The 19,925-nt window shown below is 44.5% G+C and overlaps 1 protein-coding gene across 1 annotated transcript in view; it reads left to right on the top strand.

Moving 5' to 3' along the window:
* The window catches only part of TRPC5 (transient receptor potential cation channel subfamily C member 5), a 269,192-nt gene that overhangs the window by 125,879 nt on the left and 123,388 nt on the right, over window positions 1-19,925 (top strand). Inside the window, exon 3 of the mRNA XM_058712790.1 lies at window positions 7,630-8,028. Coding sequence (XP_058568773.1) covers window positions 7,651-8,028 — 378 coding nt within the window. The 5' untranslated portion in view covers window positions 7,630-7,650. The remainder of the gene's footprint in view (window positions 1-7,629; window positions 8,029-19,925) is intronic.

Genomic DNA, 19,925 nt, shown 5'->3' with positions numbered 1-19,925 from the left:
AGTGGAAGAGGGTTATAGGCAGTGAACCACATGTGCAAAGGTCCCCAGGTGGCACATGCTTGAGAGGTATGAAGAATAGAAAGTTAACATTCTCTTAAAATACGTTGTGCTTAATACATCTATATCTGAGCACGTGCTGTGTCTATTGCCTCGGATGACCATCCCGACATTGCTATGTAGTGAACTCCTATCCACTTTACAAGACATGGCTCAAATGTTACTTTCTCTTCAATCACCTCCCCAGGTAGAGTTGAACGCTTCATCCTTTGTGCCCCTACTATATGTTAGAATCCTTATCATACCATACATAGTACATTTGACTTATTTTCATTTGTTTCTCCCTCTGGATTTGGCGGTTGCTTAAAAACAAGGTCTATATCATTTATATGTATAGAACATTATATATATATACATATATATATACACACACATATATATATACACATATACATATACATATACATATATATACACATATATATACATATATATACATATGTACATATATATATGTATATATATACATATATGTATATATATACATATATATATTTGTATTCCCCACTACCAAGTACTCTGGGCCTGACAAATAGTAGGTGCATAACAAGTATTTGTTGAACTGAAACAATGAATATCTACTGTTCCTGGTACTATTATAGGGATTATGGAGCATATAAAAGAGTCTACCTTCACTGAAGTAGTTAAAAATGTAGACTCTGGAGTCAGAAGCTTGGCTCTAATCCCAAACCACCACTTACTAGCTGTGTGAACTAAAACAATTTACTTAACCTCTCTGTGTCTCAGGTTCCCTATCTGTGAGATGGGAGATTATAATAGGAACTGTCTAAAAGTGAGGAATAATGAAATAATGTAAGTGAAGCATTTAGGGCCATAGTATCTGGCATCTGATAAGTGCTTAATGTTAATTTATTATTATGTATAAATTAATAAAATTCTTGAATTGATAAATTTTATACACATGAGAAGCAATACTGCAATACACCACTATGCAGGCTGGTTTAAAAAAAATTTTTTTTTTAACGTTTATTTATTTTTGAGACAGAGAGAGACAGAGCATGAACGGGGGAGGGGCAGAGAGAGAGGGAGACACAGAATCCCAAGCAGGCTCCAGGCTCTGAGCCGTCAGCACAGAGCCCGACGCGGGGCTCGAACTCACGGACGGCAAGATCACGACCTGAGCCGAAGTCGGCCGCTTAACCGACCGAGCCACCCAGGCGCCCCTGCAGGCTGGTTTAAAGTGCCTCCTGGAACAAGATTCTATGGTACCTTGACCTCAACTAAGCACTGCTGAATGTATGAATGAAGAAAAAAATAGGTGCACTGTAATCTGTGCCAGCCTGACCATTCTAGAGCACTCCGTGCATTTCTGAGCACGATATTTCAAGAGAAACAAAATATAGTGTAACTAGAAGCAGACCACTAAAATGATCATAACTCCTGAGAAGGGGAGACTCAGTGCAGAGAGAGACACGAGAGCTGAAATTAAACATTTGAAGGGTTTTGCTGCTCTAGACAAAACAACTAGGGCAATGAGATAGGAGTCACAGGCAGAGGATTTCAGGTGAACATAGAAAAGCATTTCCTGAAAGTCCGCGTCCACCACACAGGTAAGAAAGTGCTGAGTTTCCCATCAGTGGAAGGGCTCATTAACTGAATAGTCACTTAACAAGGATATGGCCAAGGCGACCTTTTCATTGGGCAGGAGAGTATTCTAGATGACCTTTGAGGTCCCCTGCAGGAGGTTCAAGATCTGGTTCACCTTTCTGGGAAAGATTAGACTTACTACACTAAAATTAGGACGTTCTCAAAGTGGTACTCTGAAAGGAGCCAAAATGCTCTCAAAATCAACACTCCACCAAACACGCGGGTGCACACACACACACACACACACACACACAGTCTTCCTCTCACCAGCCCACTCCTGTGCCTTTGTACGTAAAATTTCCATTTTAATCACTTTTTGGATTGGGCATTAAAGATTCCTTTTTAACTGTAATTTTTTCCTGGAAGACGTATGGCCTTAAGCCCCTCGGCCATTACCATCATCTTCTACCACAGTGCCTGGTACATATTCACTAAATGTGCTTATTATCCACCATTTATACTTGAGATTGTACAAGTTTATCAGATTAAATCTACCTGTCTTAAAGGGCTCTGAGGAGATGCAGAAATGGATAGATAGGCTTGGATAAGGGTGAGAGGTCACAAGGGTTTTGCTATTCAAGCTCAATCCTCACGGCACAGAGTGAAAACCACACACAGATACCACGTCCCTCTAAAGGCGTAATTTTTTTTTAGTTGGGTGGGAAGCCATGCTCTCCTCCTCACAGACAAAGTCCTGAGTTGGGCAGTGATCTGGGCTGGGATTTGTGCCCTGGCCTTCTGCCCAGCCCATTGATTGAGCTCCTTAAATCACATCATTTAAGCCTACAAATGTCACAGATCCCATTAGACAATCTCCTCTGGCTAGCAGCACAGAAAAGAGAGAACATGAGAAGCCCCCAGGGGCAGCCTGTTAGACCATTCCTAATGTTCCATACTTGGGGGACTACACTGGGAGTGAGGTTCACTTGCAGAATGGCATAAAGTGCTGGCTGGTTTTGTTTCGTTCAGTTCAGCATATACCTCAAGGCCAGTGCGTAATGATGGGAAAGCCAACCTCATCTCTTGGCTTAGGTTAATGGCAAATGAGTACAACCTGCCAAGTATAAAGGTGACGGGAAGGAACCTTCCCAATAATACATCCTCAAGAGATGCCAGAAACTCTATCATTAGCTATTTGTTCCCAGAATAATGGCAGAGTAGGACTAACAGCAAGCATATGAAGAAAGGATTGGTCCCAGAGCCTGGAGCAAAGCTGAAGCTAAAGCTGTAAGCAAGGGTAAAATGGCACCGGCTGAGGGGTTGGAAGAGAGCAGGGCACTAGGCAAGTCATTAGATGTTTACGTAAGCCTACGTATAGTCAGACAATGCAGGGAACCCATTTTACAGCATTGTCAATGTGTAGTATAGAAGTGGGCATGAAAGAGATTTCCAAGGGTGGATACCAGGCCTCTCTTTTCCCCTTCATCACACCTTTCCTGCCCTAGACACATGTCTCTGTACTTCGAAGGCCACAGCAACTTCCCTGATCAAAGAATACACATTAAGGTGTTAATAGCTGTTGGGGCGCCTGGGTGGCTCAGTCGGCTAAGCGTCCAACTTCGGCTCAGGTCATGATCTCACGGTTTGTGAGTTTGAGCGCCGCGTCGGGCTCTGTGCTGACAGCTCGGAGCCTGGAGCCTGCTTCGGATCCTGTCTCCTTCTCACTCTGCCCCTCCCCACTTGTGCTCTGTCTCTCAAAAATAAATAAATGTAAAAATAAGTTTTAAAGGTGTTAATAGCTGTTAGCCACGTGATCTTTTATTCCTTCTGGGAGTAGTTTTAGAGATGCAGTGCCTTAACGCAAAAGAGTGACTCTCTAATAGTCTGGAGGAGAGATTTTTCTCTAAGGGGAATACCGTGAGGCTTCTCATAGCCCACTGGAAATGCAATAGACCAGATCCGTTTCAAATGCAAGAGATGAAAAGTAAATCTAGACTCTGAATTGACTATATGTAATCCAATTATCCTTACTTCAAGTCTCAAATTACCATGATTTTACTGCCCCCCCCATTCACTCCTATAACCCACACATCTGGCACACAGTGAAAGTTCAATGAATGGCCCTGCGCGGTGCCTCCATTATTATTACTATTAGCACCGGAAGCAGTAGTAGCAATAGTTCTGTCCTGGCACAGTGCCTGGGGCATATTAAGTATTCAAAGCTATACTAATTATTTTGTTGCACCAGCTCCTGGCATAGTGCCTGGCACATAATAGGGCACCGATTTAGTTAGCTCCCTTCCTTCTCATCTTGCCGTAGGATACGTTTGTCTTCAGTTTACCCCACAGCTTTGCCTTCCTCAAGTGGGCACAGATCTTCCTTCGGCAACAGTGCTTAACACAGCATCACTCGTGACCCCATCTGAAAATACATCTAGCCTTTTCTCCCATGGTTACCTCTTAAGTGGCAAATGGGCAGCGAGCATTTAAGATCATTTTGCAGGTGGGACAACTGAGGTTGTGAGCGCTTGCCTTTTAGCTCACCTCCCATCTTTGTATCTTATCAGAGCCTGAAAACTGTGCTCCTATCAATTTCTCCCAACTAGGCCATGATCCCTCTCACTACTATTGTTCTTATGTTCTGTAGGGCCTGGACCACCCTCACATTTTCACATTGCCTTTTTTTTTTTTTTTTAAGATTTTATTTTTAAGCAATCTCTATGCCCAACATGGCACTCAAACTCAACCCCAAGATCAAGAGTCACAGGCTCTACCCACTGAGCCAGGTAGGTGCCCCCACATTTGTACTTTTAATTCATCCTTCAAGAACTCACTAAAGAGCTACATCCTCCATGAAACATTCTCTGAGTTCTCCAGCCTTCACTGAGCCCTTCCTGAAATCCCAAAGTATCAAATCACTACCACATAATTTAACCCTTCATTCCATGACCATGCCAACCTTTCTCAGCTAGATTGTATTTGTTCATTAAACATTCATCTATTGAGCACCCATCATGTTCTAGACCCCATTGCAAGTGCTGGGAAGACAGGAATCAAGGTACTCAAACCCTAGTGGCATAAAGACAAACATGCTATTAGGTGACATTGGAGAAATGTCATCCAAGTACCAGTGGAGAACTCAGAGGGAGATTGGCTAACCTTCTGAAGGTGTTGGGGGTGGGGTGGGGGGACTTCACAGAGGAGGAGAACTATGAGCAAGGTGCTGAAGCCGAGAAGGAATTTGTTAAGTGGAGAGAGTAGGATGAAGCTATGTGCAAAGACATGGTCATTAAAGGGCCACTCAGAGAGCATGGCTCAGTATGGCTAGAACTTAGGTTGGGATGGAGAAAGATGAGAGAATATCATGGAAGGTTTACTCATTCATTCATCAAATATATATCAAGTATCCAGGGTGTGCCAGGAACTTGGCTAGGTGCAGGTGCTATAAAAACAGGACAGATGCAGTCCCTGAACTTGAGATTTAAAGCAAATTGGACAGAAGAGATGATTATCCAGTAAGACAAAGAAATATGTCACTACAGGGGCACCTGGGTGGCATCCGACTTTGGCTCGGGTCATGATTTCATGGTTTGTGGGTTCAAGTTCCGCATCGGGCTCTGTGCTGACAGCTCAGAGCCTGGAGACTGCTTCCAATTCTGTGTCTCATTCTCTCTCTGCCCCTCACCCAGTTGTGCTCTCTCAAAAATAAACAAATGTAAAAATGTAAAAACAATTCAAAAAAGAAATATGTCATTACAAATTGTGATAAGCATTAAGAAGGAAAAGAATACAAAGGAGAGAAGACCATGAAGGCACCACTTTAGAAAGAGTGGTGACTGAGGGCTGCTCTGAGGAGGTGACATTTGGTTGAGACCTGAAAGATTAAAAGAGCTGGAGAAGAGTGTTCCAGGAGGTAATCAAAGGTCTTGAGGTGGCCAAAAGCTTGGCATGTGGGGGGACTCAAAGGCAGCTCCACAAGGCTAAAGAATAGTGGATGAGGGTGAGAAGTTGGAGAGGTAAACACTTGAACCAAAACCAAGTAGACCTCAGAAAGGAATGTTGAGTTCATCACAACTAATCAAGGAAGAGTGAAATGGAACCAGATTTGTGTTTTACGGGGTAACTTGGCGATGGTGCGGGAGACTCCGTGGAGGGGGAAAGAATGGAGTCAGGATGATCAATTGTAAGGTTGTGGAATGGTTTAGGCAAGAGACGAAGGCACGCACCTATTCTTTCATACCCTCCCCAAGTGACTAGCACAGTACTAGGCCTACTGATGGCTTCCGGCGTGTTCATATAATATAAATAAATACACAAATATATATAAATAAATAAATACAGATAAATAAAATAAATATAAATAAATATAAACTGAATCCAGTTGTTGAGTCTCTCTTCAGGAGATCACACTGTCTCTTCTTCCTCCCCTCTTTTTGTTTATAATGGAGATGGGGAGGCGGGGAGGCAGTCTACAATTAGGATTATTAAAGTCATTAGCTGTTTAGTGACAAATGCTTACTCTAAGTGCCACTTTCCTCAGCCACTGCTGAGTTACTTGAAAGTAGCACAGAATATCAGTGCGTATCAAGACAGCCAAACAGAGATGTGGATGCAGAGAGAAATTTGTCCTTTGGGCCTGTTCAGGGTATGAGGTGACACTCACCTTCAAATACTAACTTCCCAGAAGACCACAGGCACATGAATTGCAAATGCCACTTGGTATAATAGATGCTTCTCCCGTTGCCAAAGCAGGGATGTAATTACCTGGAAGACTGAGGCATATGTCATGTCTTCATCTTCTCTTCCACCCAGCAGATGACACAAGTGGCCCTTTATCACATTTCCATTTCCTTTTGCTGGCAAAATACTTCAGTAATGAGACACTTCAGTGGGTCCAGCCAAACTCAGCCTCCAGAGGGTCCTGGAGGTCCCCGGGGTGGGAGGGAAAGGGGAGCCAATCACCTTATGGATCTGAGCCTCATCTTCTCCCCTGGGGAGAATAAGCATTCCTATCTCACAGGGCTAGTAGGAGGAGGTCAGTGAGGAATGTGCATGAATTTGATCTGAAACAGTATAGAGGCAAGAACTCTATACTGCCGTTCATTCTATGCAACTGAAGGCCAAGACTGTCTTTTTTTCTTGGTTTCCCGGAGAAAGTTAAACACATTGTAGGTATTCAGTAATAGGTTTTACTTTAAAATCACTTCCATTGAAATCGGGCTTTAGATGTGGTGCATGTAAAACAGACCATTCACTTCTCAGAACCAAATCGAACAGATTATCGGATCCATAAGCTCCTTGGTTTCGAGCAGTAGAGGAAAAATCATGAATCAGCCGAGGGGGTATGTGACTTTGGCCTATCAGAGCCAATACCCATTCCCCACTGAGAAGCAGCAAAAAGCAGGGCTTCAGGTAGCATGAAAACTGGATTTTAATACAGGGTCTACATCTGGGGAAGCTGCAATGTGACACTGAAAATTAGCACCGGCCCATAGGCCCAGGGTCTAAAGAAAATTGGCCAATGGTCGCTCTGACAATCAGCAGTATTATCATGAGTATCTTCAGACAGCAGAAGGGAAGGGAGGAATTAATTTGCGCCATGTCTTGGGAGGTTTACACACTGCCAGTTGCTCTGATAGTATATTATCTCATTTGACTCTCACAATAGCTTTATGAGGAAGGAATTCTTTAGCACAGAGCCTGGTTCACAGTGAGCTGTAACTAAATGATAACTGCCACTAATGCTATTAATACATTGATAACATTAATAATAATAGACCAAAGCACAATGGGCTTGAGCAACTTATCCAAGGTCACAGTGCTGGAAAAGGCAGGATTTGAACCCAGGATTTGAACCCAAATGTCTGGGCTTCTTTTGCTATACCACTTTGCAAGAAGAGAAAGATTGTGGGGGGAAAACAGTTGAGGATTTTCCAACCGCTTAGCCATGCTGCCTCCATAAACCAACCAGGTGAAACCTTCAGGCACCTAAGAATCTCTTTGGTCTCCCTCTCTCTCACTCAGGTTGCTAAGTTGCTATGAACCATGGCCCAACTGTACTACAAAAAAGTCAACTACTCACCTTACAGAGACCGTATCCCCCTGCAAATCGTGAGGGCTGAGACAGAGCTCTCTGCAGAAGAGAAGGCGTTCCTCAATGCTGTGGAGAAGGGGGACTATGCCACCGTGAAGCAGGCCCTACAGGAGGCTGAGATCTACTACAACGTCAACATCAACTGCATGGATCCTCTGGGCCGGAGCGCCCTGCTCATTGCCATTGAGAATGAGAATTTGGAGATCATGGAGCTACTGCTGAACCACAGCGTGTATGTAGGCGATGCATTGCTCTACGCCATCCGCAAGGAGGTGGTGGGCGCTGTAGAGCTTCTGCTCAGCTACAGGCGGCCCAGTGGAGAGAAGCAGGTAAGAGAAATCCCTACAGGCTGGGAAATAGCCGGGAACAATAAGGCCCCGGGATCAGAAGCCTTGAAAATAGGGAAGGTTAGGTAGGCTGGCATTAAGTAGCCCTAGCATGGCAACCCTCTGCTCTCAGAAATCGCATCAGTGATCTCAGGTGGCATCCTAGAGCGACCCTGCGTGGCCCACACTAGGTTTTCCTCATTTGCCTTTTCTTTGTGAGCATTTGCCCGTATACATTCAATACGTGGCAACCCAGAAGCGTGCTCTCCATTTCCAGAACATCCAAGCTCCTTCTACCCTCCCTGGCCTCTGCTCTCTAGCCTCATTTTCTTCCTCTACTCAAAGGTTACAATGTAGAAAAGAAGAGGCTAACCACAGACCTGGGAGTTTTCCTTCTCACCGGTCTCTCTCCCGGACAATGACAGAAGACCTTTAAAAGTGAATACCGTGGTGCACGTGCAAATGGATATAGGGGTTCATGTATTTTCCCAGTACCTGTGATATGACTACATTCCACCCCTAAATGTTTGGGGGTTGCCTCTGTGACTCTCCTATCCTCCAAAGGACTTAGGTTTAATGCTCTGGAGTCATCTTTGAGTTCTTCCCCTTCCCTGCCTCTATGTCCAATCCCCAAGCCCTGTGGTTTCTTTCACTCCAATCTCTTACATACTTTCTTTCCTCCCACCACTCCCCCTGTGTTCCTCATCATCTCCCTCCTAGCTGAGGGATTCTCAAAGTGTGGTTCTTGGACCAGCAGCATTAGCATCACCAGGGAAACTTGTTAGAAATGCAAATGCAAATTCTGAATCAGAATCTCTGGGGGTGAGGCCTACCAAGCTGTGTGTTGACCACCCCTCCAGGGGATCCTGATGCACACTCAGCTTTCAGAACGACTGCCCCAGACTGACATGAAAATCTTGTAACTGGATTCTCTGCCGATAGGCTTTCTTTCTCACAAGCCTTCCTGGACAACGATGCCAGCTTATTCTTCACAGCACAGCATAACAATCCTGCCATTGTTACCCACCCTTTCAGTGACTACAAGCTCTCATTAGAAGAGAAACCAGTGCGTGAAGCCTAGCGCTCAATACCCTTCCGTAATGGTCTTTTCATGTCCTGTCTCTTGCAGGTTTCTCCTAAACCCCTCAAGTCAGACAGGTGTCTCTACTCTCTTCCTTTGGAGCATAGTAGGGACGAAGTAGGGAGAAAGATATAGTAGGGACAAAGAAAATACAGTACCATCAAACATGGAATACGACAATGCATTAAAAAGCAAAAACGAAAAACAAAACAAAACAAAACAAAAAAAAACAAATAGTGGTGCCTGGGTGGCTCAGTTGGCCGAACGTCCGATTTCGGCTCAGGTTATGATCTCACGGCTCGTGAGTTCGAGCCCCGCGTCGGGCTCTGTGCTGACAGCTCAGAGCCTGGAGCCTGCTTCGGATTCTGGGTCTTCCTCTCTCTCTGTGCCCCTCCCCTGTTCAGGCTATCTCTCTCTGTCTCTCAAAAATAAATAAACATTTTTAAAAATTTTAATAATTAAAAAAGCAATAAAATAGTAAAAATCAAGCCCCAAACTGCAAAGTGCTCAGATAATGAAAACACTTCAGATCAAACCTTATGGGTCATGGCCAAAGCTCGGCTTAAAGGGAAGTGGAGCTTTACTGTTTGCCTGCCTGGTTAAACAAAAAGAATGAAAGTACTTAAGTGATAACTCTCAGACTAAGAATTGGAATGGATAGAACAGAAAGAAAGACAGTAGATGAAAAGTTCCTTGAATAAAGGGCCTGAATGCCTCCGTTCTCCACCAGCATTTACTTTTTTTTTAATTTTTTTTTATTTTTTCAAAAATTTTTTTTTAACGTTTATTTATTTTTGAGACAGAGAGAGATAGAGCATGAACGGGGGAGGGTCAGAGAGAGAGGGAGACACAGAATCTGAAACAGGCTCCAGGCTCTGAGCTGTAAGCACAGAGCCCGACGCGGGGCTCGAACCCACGAACCGTGAGATCGTGACCTGAGCTGAAGTCGGACGCTTAGCCGACTGAGCCACCCAGGTGCCCCTCCACCAGCATTTAATACAGCACAGCTGTAACCCCACACTACGAAAGTGCCTGCAATATCACGGGCATTCAATAAACACTTATTTCATGAACAAATAGTATGCAGCCAGCACCATGCTAAGTAACTTACACCACTTGGCTCATTTAATCCCCCCAGCACCTCGGTTAGGTAGACACTATTATTACTGCCCCCATTCTACCCATGAGAAGAATTGAGTCACAGTTAAATCAGTTGTCCAAGATCACAGTTAAGTGTCAGAGCCAGGATTCAAACCCAGGCCACCTAACCCCTAAACCTACCCTCTTCACCACTTGGCTATACTGCTTCTGTGGCAATCAAAGTCTTGGGATTCGCAGAACAGAGTTCTGAGACAGGGTAGACCCGTGAAGGATCAAGAGCTCTCTGGAAAGAACAGGCCAGAATTTGGATGAAGAGCAAAGCAGAGAGGTATGAATATGTTCCCTACTCAGTCCACATCACCATTCCTATCAAAACTGATTTGTTCTCTGCCCCATTTCACCACAGCCCTGCTAAGGGTAGGAGTGATTTAACTGCGTTACTCTGGGGGCGCCTGGGGGGCTCAGTCGGTTAAGCATCCAGTCTCGGCTCAGGTCATGACCTCACAGTTTGTGGGTTCAAACCCCACATCGGGCTCTGTGCTCACAGCTCGGAGCCTGGCGCCTGCTTCCGATTCTGTCTCCATCTCTCCCTGCCCCTCCCCCGCTCGTGCACTGTCATTCTCTCTCTCTCTCTCTCAAATATAAACATTAAAAAAATGTTTTAAAAACTGCATTACTCTGAATTAAGGCTTACCCAGACACCCTACCCTGTGATGATCTTGCCCACCCCTGAGATTATGCAGTCATTAGCTCTATCCTTCCATTGACACCACTCACACCCAACTGTGTACTATTGGTCAGCCTCACTTGTGTAAATGTCTGGTCTCTGTAACTAGATTGTTTCTTAAATGTCAGGCATAATCTAATGCCCAACTGCTTCCATGTTTCCCCCAGTAGTACCTAACCCAATGCCTAGTATATAATGGGTGATAGATAAATATTTGCTGATGAATAAGGAAGAGCTATGTGTATCTCTCGGACATCCTGCACGTTCAGCTTCATAACTGTTGCAAAAGAAAGCAGAGCACAGGGGAGTTTCCAAAGAGGGGATTAGCAATACTTTCGGAGTTTTGAAAATAGGCCATGTCTTTATTTGATGACCCCCATTTCCCCCATCTTTCCCCAGTGCCCTGGCAAACTCTGGGGAAGAAAGACACCAGGAAAACTCACTCCAGGGTATAATCTAAGGCGTGACCTCCCCTGGAGAAAGGCAGAGCTTAACTCACACGAATGAACCACTAATGGTGAAATGTCAGGCGTATGGAACAGGGGTGAAGCTGTTTGGGACAGGCTGTCTTTTCCCAAGATCCTTTCAGACACCGCCAGTGTAAGACCTCCTTTGTCCATACTTGAATATCATACCATATGTACAAAGGAACACAGCCATCGGCCCCAGCTCCAAGTCTTTTCGGCAGATTTCCCTTCCTCCTCTCTCTCTCCCAACCCCCACCACCAGCCTCTGCTAAATTTTATTTTCTCCCATTGCTCTGACAATCACTGTGGCAAGTCATATGTCAGTAACTATAACAACAGGCCACCACCGTGCTGAAGTTCTGCCTTTCTGGGAAATAGAATCAGGGTTTGTTTACCTGGGAGCAAATCAGGGATGTGAGCAAACACAGGCCTCCTGAAGGACCGCAGGTCCGGCTGGGTAGGCCACTCCCAGGAAGGTGCCCCTCCCACACCCAGAAGCCAAACACCTGGCCTTTTTCACGGGCCCTCCCCCATGTCGCCAAGAGATTGGGCACAGCTGACCTCCATCAATCTTGGATGGATAAACTGGGGCCCTCTTTGGCTTTACTTGGCAAAGGGCTTGGCCTCAGGCTGGCAACGAGACCCCCCTCTGCTCAGCCCATCCTGCTCTTCTCCGTCTTCTAGCCTATCAAAAGTGCTCTCAGGTAAAGATCAAAGGCCAGGCATAAATGTCTGACACTGGCTTCAAGTATCAGCACTCACATGGAAAACTGCATTTTTAATAGGGACCAAATCTTAAAGTCAAAATGGTGATGCTTTATCAGAATTCTCTGCACCAGACAAGTATAAGACTGCATGTGTGCGTGTGCATGTGCGTGTGTGTGTGTGTATGTGTATGTGCGTGTTGTTCGGGGGTCTTCTGGCTGCTCCAAAAGTCTGACTCTCTTGGCAGATTTTGTGACTCCTTAGGGTAAACACTCTTAAATAATTCTCAGAATTCAAAATTTTTGCACTACAGAAGGCTTAATACCAGCCTATTTCTTGTACATCAAGCCTTTTTCCTTTGGCGCACTGACTCTGGGAGCAGAGTCTTGTACCTGTGTATGGTCAAGACCAGCTCAAAGATTAATCATTGTGCATATGGCGAACTTGGCAAAATACAGACTCTTGAGCCCCTACGGGTTCGGAGCCTTGGGGTTGGAGCCCGGAACCAGCATTTTAATAAGCCCACCCTCACCCATTTCTAGGTAAAAGGTCTATGGACTTCTCTGTATCTGTTTCCTAGGCTGCCATAACAAATTCCCACTAACTGGGAAGCTTAAAATAAAAGAAATGCATTCTCTCATGGTTCAGGAAGCCAGAAGTCTGAAATAAAGGTATTGACAGGGCTGGTTTCTCCTGGAGGCCCTAAAAGAGAATCTGTTCCATGCCTTCGCTTGTAACCGCATCACTCCAATCTCTGCCTCCATCATCGCACAGAGTTCTCCTCCGTGTCTTTTCCTTGTGTCTCTGGGTCCTGATCCCCCTCTCCTTTCTAAGACACCAGTCATTGATTTAGGGCCCACCCTAATGCACGATGACCTCATTTTAACTTGACATCTGCAAAGACCCTTTTTCTAAATAGGGTCACATTCACAGGTACTGGGGGTTAAGAGGTGAGCATATCTTTTGAGGGGACTCCATTCAACCCACTAAACTCTCCATGAGAAATACTAGTAGGCAAGTGGTTTTCAGACATTTTCAGAAGCAGAGCCTTTCATTAAATGAAATCCTTCCCAGAAGTAAAATAGGCAAACAGACCCAAGCAGAGCTGGCCTAGTTTAAGTGCAGATCAGGGCCCAAAGCCCCACTTGTTCACACACACACACACACACACACACACACACACTCCTATCCCTCCGTGGTCCCTGAGGAGCAAGCATAGCTGGACAGCCACTCGTCTAGAAGACAGGATGACAGAGTCTAATTCAGAGTTTGAGGTGCTAACCAGCTTGCAGCTAACAGGATGACCTTGGGCAAGACCCAAGGTGTTTTACACCTGTCCAGTTACAGAATCACCCTACGACTAAATTTCCTCATGTATAAAATGAAGGGAACAATACCTAATCTAGGGGCTTGTCATTAGGATGAAATAAGGTACATTAAAGTCTTTTGAAAATAAACTTAAATGCTAGACAGAGGTCAGTGACTATTATTTTCAGCCTCGCTCTATCAATTTGACTTAGCCGGTCATATTGTGTGGAGAGACCAGCTGGCAAGTGGCACTCATCACAAGGAACGACTAATACAATGAGAGAGAGGCTGGTGAGCGGGCTGGCTCAGTTCGCAGATTACCTCCTTCTGTCCGGCCTTAATGACAATGGTCTCCCTTCTGCTGTTAGGCAAGCTGTATGACCTCAAAGTCATCCCTCCTTATTCAGTGGTGTCTAAGGATTTAAGCAACAGGGAAGTAGAACTGCTGGCCTTTGCATCAGCAGCCCACCCAAAGAATTTTTTCTTGGTCACTTGCGTCAGTGCAGGCAGGCAGAAAGAGGCTAAGCCAACCTTCTTCTCCCCAAGGCCCACCCCTCTGGGCTCTGCCATAATTACTCATTTGTCTGTGGCAGATGGCTCCAAATTAAAATTGGTCTCACAGATGAGCTAGTGAGATTAAGTTTCAACAACACTGATAAGTGTTTGTGTTAAGATTGTAGAAAATCAGCAATGAGACACTACATTTACTCCCTTCTCCTGCCTGCCTCTTGGTCTCAGGGAGAGATTGCACAGTGTGGAGGGGCACCCTGAGGGCCTGGGCAAAGGTGACTGAGGCACAGAGAGAGGACCTAAAGAGTCTAACCTCTACATCTCAAACACTCAATATGAGAGCAGAAAGTAAAGGAGAGAATTGCCGTTTATGGGATAGGTTTCCTTAATCTCTCCAGACCTCAGTTTTTTCGTCTGTAAAGGAGAACAATAATGGAGTCCACTTCGTAGAGTGATAGCTGGAATTAAGTGGACTAATGCACATACATTACTTAGAACAGTGCCTGACACAGAGTAAACACTCGATGAGTAAGTAGCTAATACTGCTCCTACTTCTACTAGCTGAAGCCATGCTGATATCACATGCTAGCTAATCTTATTTACTCTTATTTATGCTTTACTCTTATGCTAGCTAATCTTATTGTTTTTTAAATGTATTAAGCACCCCCTAGCACATCATAGCTGAGAGTTCAGACTGAGTGACCTTGAAAAAGTTGTCCACTGTGACTCAGCGTCAGTTTTCTTACCTGTATAACGGGGATAATGATATTGCCCGTGTCACAGATTGTTGCAAGATTTACGTGACAACTATTTTTGAACATTTGGCATAATTTGTGATCCATAGCATTTGCTATATAATACCCATATCATTAGCATTAATACAGAATACTAGTAACATTATTAACTCTTTGTTACCTGACTTGCCCAACAGTAGGTATGTATCTACCTTTATAGTAATCTGAGTAACAGCTTTCATTCTCTGATTTTCATTCCAAAGTCAAAGTTCCAGATCAAAAACATGGGGTGTGTCAATCAACTCAAGAAAATAAATCAGCCAAGGCATCTGGGTGGCTCAGTTGGTTGAATGTCCAACTCCTGATTTCAGCTCGGGTCATGATCTCACAGTTCATGAGTTCAAGCCCCACTTCGGGCTCTGCGCTGACAGCTTGGAGCCTGCTTGGGACTCTCTCTCTCTCCCTCTTTCTCTCTCTCTAAATATATGAATAAACTTTAAAAAAAAGAAATCAACGACTTCTTTGGAAGAAAATTTCAAAATGACTGCATCACATCATAGTGGCCAAGCTGACAAACTGAGTTACTTCCTCCCGTGTATCTTTGTTGATTTTCAGTAGACAAGGCCTACTGCACTCACAGAGCAGAACTATAGAGAGTTTGAAAATCATGTGGTCTGAAATTAACATGTCCAAGGTCACTTAGCTGAGTCCAAACTGGCACAAATGCTTCCTGTCTCCCAAGCCACTCTTTCTACTACTCCGCTCTGCCTCTGAGGGATCATCAGAAGTGGTGACAATTACAACAAAGCTGAAAATAAACAAAGCAGCTCCGAGTCGTGTCTCTCTGGAACAACTCATTGATGACAGAGTTTCAGCAAATGATTAACTCTCTTCAGTTCAATTCAATTGTCTAAGTATTTTTGACTGCTAATTATATGCCTCACAGTAAAACTGAAAGATACAGTTAGTGCCCTCAAGAAATTTATAGATTCGCGTGGAGAACAGACGTGCACATGGTGTCCAACCAGCCCCTGCCCCTCTCAGTGAGCATGGCCTTCTGTGTTCCAAGGGACACAAAAGATATGATAGTGATAGTCACCTCTCAGAAAGAAAAAAAAACAACATAATTACTTAAACCTGGCTGCATAACACCTCACAAAGAAGAATCCCTAAAGCAGTGTAAAAAGTAAATCACTAAATAAAACACATGCGACTTTCTAGCCATGCTCCCTCCCCCCCTCCCTTCAGGGTTACCACCAACTCAGGGCTTCCTCTCTACAGCTTTACGCTCATGGTCGACATACGTATGTCCAGTTAGGGAGTTTCTTATTCTCCTCTGTCCTAGGGCAGGTATATCTCATCTGCGTGTGATATTCTCCCCCCCTCCTTCACCTAATATGTTCAGTTGTCTAAAAGGCAGCCAGTGTTTGTCTCCTTTTCACCCCAGGCTCCTCTCCTCACTGCTATTGGTTTTTCCAGCTTATACCTCTTGTTGCAAATTAGTTCAAGTGTGAAATATCGGTGCAAAACTCAGAGCTCTCCTTCCATCTCCCTTCCCAGCTGTCCTATCCCAGTGCACCAAACACTACCTTGTTACTGTGCCTTTCCATATGCCAACAAAAGCCACGGGACAGAAACAGAACAGTGCAAGCAAATGTATGCTACATCATCTAAAATGTGTGATGTGGACAATACAGGAAGACACTCCAGACACAAGTAGACACAGAGGTTTTAAGGGAGGAACATTTTTAAGAAATAGGCTTTGAGCTGGAAAGGAAGAAAGGGATGGCACGCTTGCCAGGGGGAAGTGAATGAGTAATGTCGGGGGAGTTGGAATGATGGTGGCCTGTTCACAGTGGCTGCTGGAGTGAAGGGTTGGTGATGAAAGCAGTGCTTGGGACGCCATCACCCTCATGATGGAAGGTGCCAAATACCTCACTCAGAGTCAGGGCACTGGGCCAGGTATGCCCTGAGTCTTATCATAAACAGCAGTTGTTGGGTTCCTGTGCTCATGTATCTGCCCTCCTTCTTTTTTTCTCTGATCCTAGTTGGAGTAGAGGGGAATTAGTCTGTGGTCACTGGTTGAACCACTCCTTAGTTGGGACCTTAGTGAATAGTCACCATCATCCCAGCTCATTGTCACTGGTCCTCTGACTGGAAGCTGGGGCAGAGGGGACTGAAATGGGATGAAGCCAGAGGGGTGCCTGGGTGGCTCAGTCAGTTAAGTGTCCAACTCTTGATTTTGGCTTAGGTCATGATCTCACAGTTCATGAGATGGAGTCCCCCGTCAGGCTCTGCACTGAGTGTGGAGTCTGCTTGGATTCTCTCTCCTTCTCTCTCTGCCCCTCCCCACTCATACTCTGTCTCTCGAAATAAGTAAGTAAACAAACAAACAACAAAAGAAGCTGGACCCACCGATAACCCAGGGGACTGGTTGAACAGTGCTATCCCTCAGCAAGTATTTGTGAGGAGCTGGCCATACGGATCTTTGACTCTTTCCCCTTTCATCTATCTACTTCCCCAAATGACATTCTGTCCCTCCTCTCTTCCAGTCCCTCTCCATACGCACAGTTCCAATGTTGGTGTCCCACTTTAATCTCATTGGCTGACGACTTTCGTAGCTTCCATGATATCATGCCTACATGGTTCCTCCTCCTTCTCTGCCCACTGCCTTTTAGTCTCTTTTTCAGAATCCCTATTTTTTTCTTCCTTCCATACTGGTGCTGCCTGGAGTTCTATCACTTCTCCCTTTGTAGCTCAATATCTATCATGTGATCTATAATTTATTTCCCAAGTTTCAGCTAGACATGCCTGCCTAGATGTACCCCAAACATTTAAAATTCACTATGTCTAGGGGCACCTGGGTGGCTCAGCCGGTTAAGCATCTGACTCTTGGTTTCAGCTCAGGTCATGGTCTTGTGGTTTGGGGGTTCGAGCCCCACATCGGGCTCCGTGCTGATGGTGTGGATCCAGCTTGGGTTCTCTCTCTCCCTCTCTCTTTCCCCCACTCACTCTCTCTGTCTCTCAAAAATAATCTTTTTAAAAATTTTTTTAAAAATATAAAATAAAATTCATTACGTCTAATAATAAAAATAGTAAGCACCAATTTGCACTTACTGTGTGCCAGGCACCATTCTAAGTACATAAGCTACATTAACTTGTCTGATACTCACAGCCATCCTGCGAGATTATTCTATTACTCATTTTTACAAATGGGTGCGTTAAGGCACAAAGAGGCTAAATAGCTTTCCCAAGCTTATGCAACTAGTAAGTAGACCGACTGGGATTCAAACTGAGGCAGCATGGCTGCAGATTCTGTGTTCTTAATGCCAGCGCTAGCCTCACTTTGCCCTCTAGGTCCTCCTCGGCATCCAGTGTATCCTCTCTCAGGTGATGGCACCCATATCCCTCCCGTCATCCTTCCAGTGTTCTAGATTCGAAACCGTGCCGTTGTCTTCATCTTAACCCTCTTTCAGCCACCACACCAAGTTGAGTACTAAGTCCCTTTCAATAACTTAATTGAAGAGAGGAGGCAAACCTATCAACAATTAGTCAAAATATAAGTGCTGTTAGAGGTAAGAAAGTACTGTATGTACCCAAGCATTAGTATCTGATCATGTCACTCAAATGGTCAACGTTCCTCCTTATTTCCTATAGAATAAATTTCAAAATGTGGGTGCAGGGTTGAAGGTTTGAGGAAAGAGGGTTGGCAATTCATGCTGAATTGTCACTGATAAATCCAGCCCTAAGCTTGGAGGCAGAGTGAGTCCAACAGACAAGACATGTTAATGAAAGTGGTTTCTTCTACCAGAAGAAACTCTCCAGAGTCAGAAGGACAGCCACTTTAGTGAGGGCCTGGATTTCAGGCACCTGCTGGTAAACGTACGCTTGGTTGCCATTGGCAGGATTAAATGACCCTAATCTGGCAGCTATTCTCTATTCTAAAAAAGTATGCCAGCCCTCTGAAGTCCTCCCTACAGGGAAGGTAATCAGGATCACAAATAAAGGAAAGCTTGTTTCACCATACTATCAGTGGATTATTGTTGCCAGTCCGTTCGTTTAAAAAAAAAAAAAAGTGGGGGCGCGAGGGATGGTGCTGTGAGCCAGGTAAGAAAAAGGCACTGAAAGAACTGTCCAGAGAAATACAAGTCAGAGAAGGGAGAGGAACATGGTACCATTGACAAATCTCCTGTGAGTCTACCTCCTTTAACTCTCCTCCAGAAAAGGGGGGGTGATAACCCAGAGCAAACACTTCTGCAGCTGGAGAGTGGAATTTGTGAATCCTCCTCTGCTCTTCTGCTCTTCAAGGGCAACCGGGAGTGATTTGATGTTGGGCAACATCAGCTCCATTATCTATATGAGAATTGTGGATAGAACTGTGGAGCTAAAAACGGCCTCGAGATCCTCCAATCCATCCCTTTGTCATCGAACAGCCTGATAGTCTCTTCTCACCTGCCAATGGGCCTAAATGGGGAAGGCGTCAAGCCCTACTAGGCAGCCAGAATTTAGAGCAGTTTGGGCTCCGTCTACCCAAGCAAAATGAATATGTGCCCTATTTACTCAAGCAGTTTTCTCCCTTTCCCCCTCCATTATTTCTCAACTCTCAAACTGAGGTTATTCAAGCATCCGGGCCCCAGACCACCACCACCCTTCTCCACAGCCATGTTCATTTTAAAGTTTTTGTTGTAAAAATAATACATGTTGTTACTCTCAAAACTCACTCCCTAGAAGTCATCGTTATGAACAATATAGGTGTGTCCTCCTAGGTATTCTCTATGCATATTCAAACAGAAACATATACACAAACACACACACACACACACACACAGACTTCTTTTCACGAATGCTCTGCAACTTGCTTCTTTTTCTTTAACGACACACAGTGGACATCTTTCCCTCTGAAGGTATTTATCTTTACCATAATCTTTTTAATGGCGATATTGCATTATATCATACAAATGTGCCATATTTCTTTAACCGGTCCTCTATTAATGAACTCTTAAATTGTTCAAGGATATTTAGGTTTTTGATTTTTGATTTAGGTTTTTGAATTTTGCTTTTTTCTAAACACTACTGTGATGAATACCCGTGTGTGTGTATGTGTGTGCATGCATGTGTGTCTTTGAACACTTGTGTGATTATATCTGTAAGGGAAATTCTTGGTAATGAAGATTATGGAATCATAGAGTATGCGCATTATTTAATTTTTATTTCTATTGCCAAATTGCTCTCCTACCAACAGTGTGTGAGAATGCCTGTTTCTCACA

Source organism: Neofelis nebulosa, chromosome X (genome assembly GCF_028018385.1).
Source record: "Neofelis nebulosa isolate mNeoNeb1 chromosome X, mNeoNeb1.pri, whole genome shotgun sequence".
Lineage (NCBI taxonomy): Eukaryota > Metazoa > Chordata > Mammalia > Carnivora > Felidae > Neofelis > Neofelis nebulosa.
This window is presented reverse-complemented; position numbering and strand designations above follow the sequence as displayed.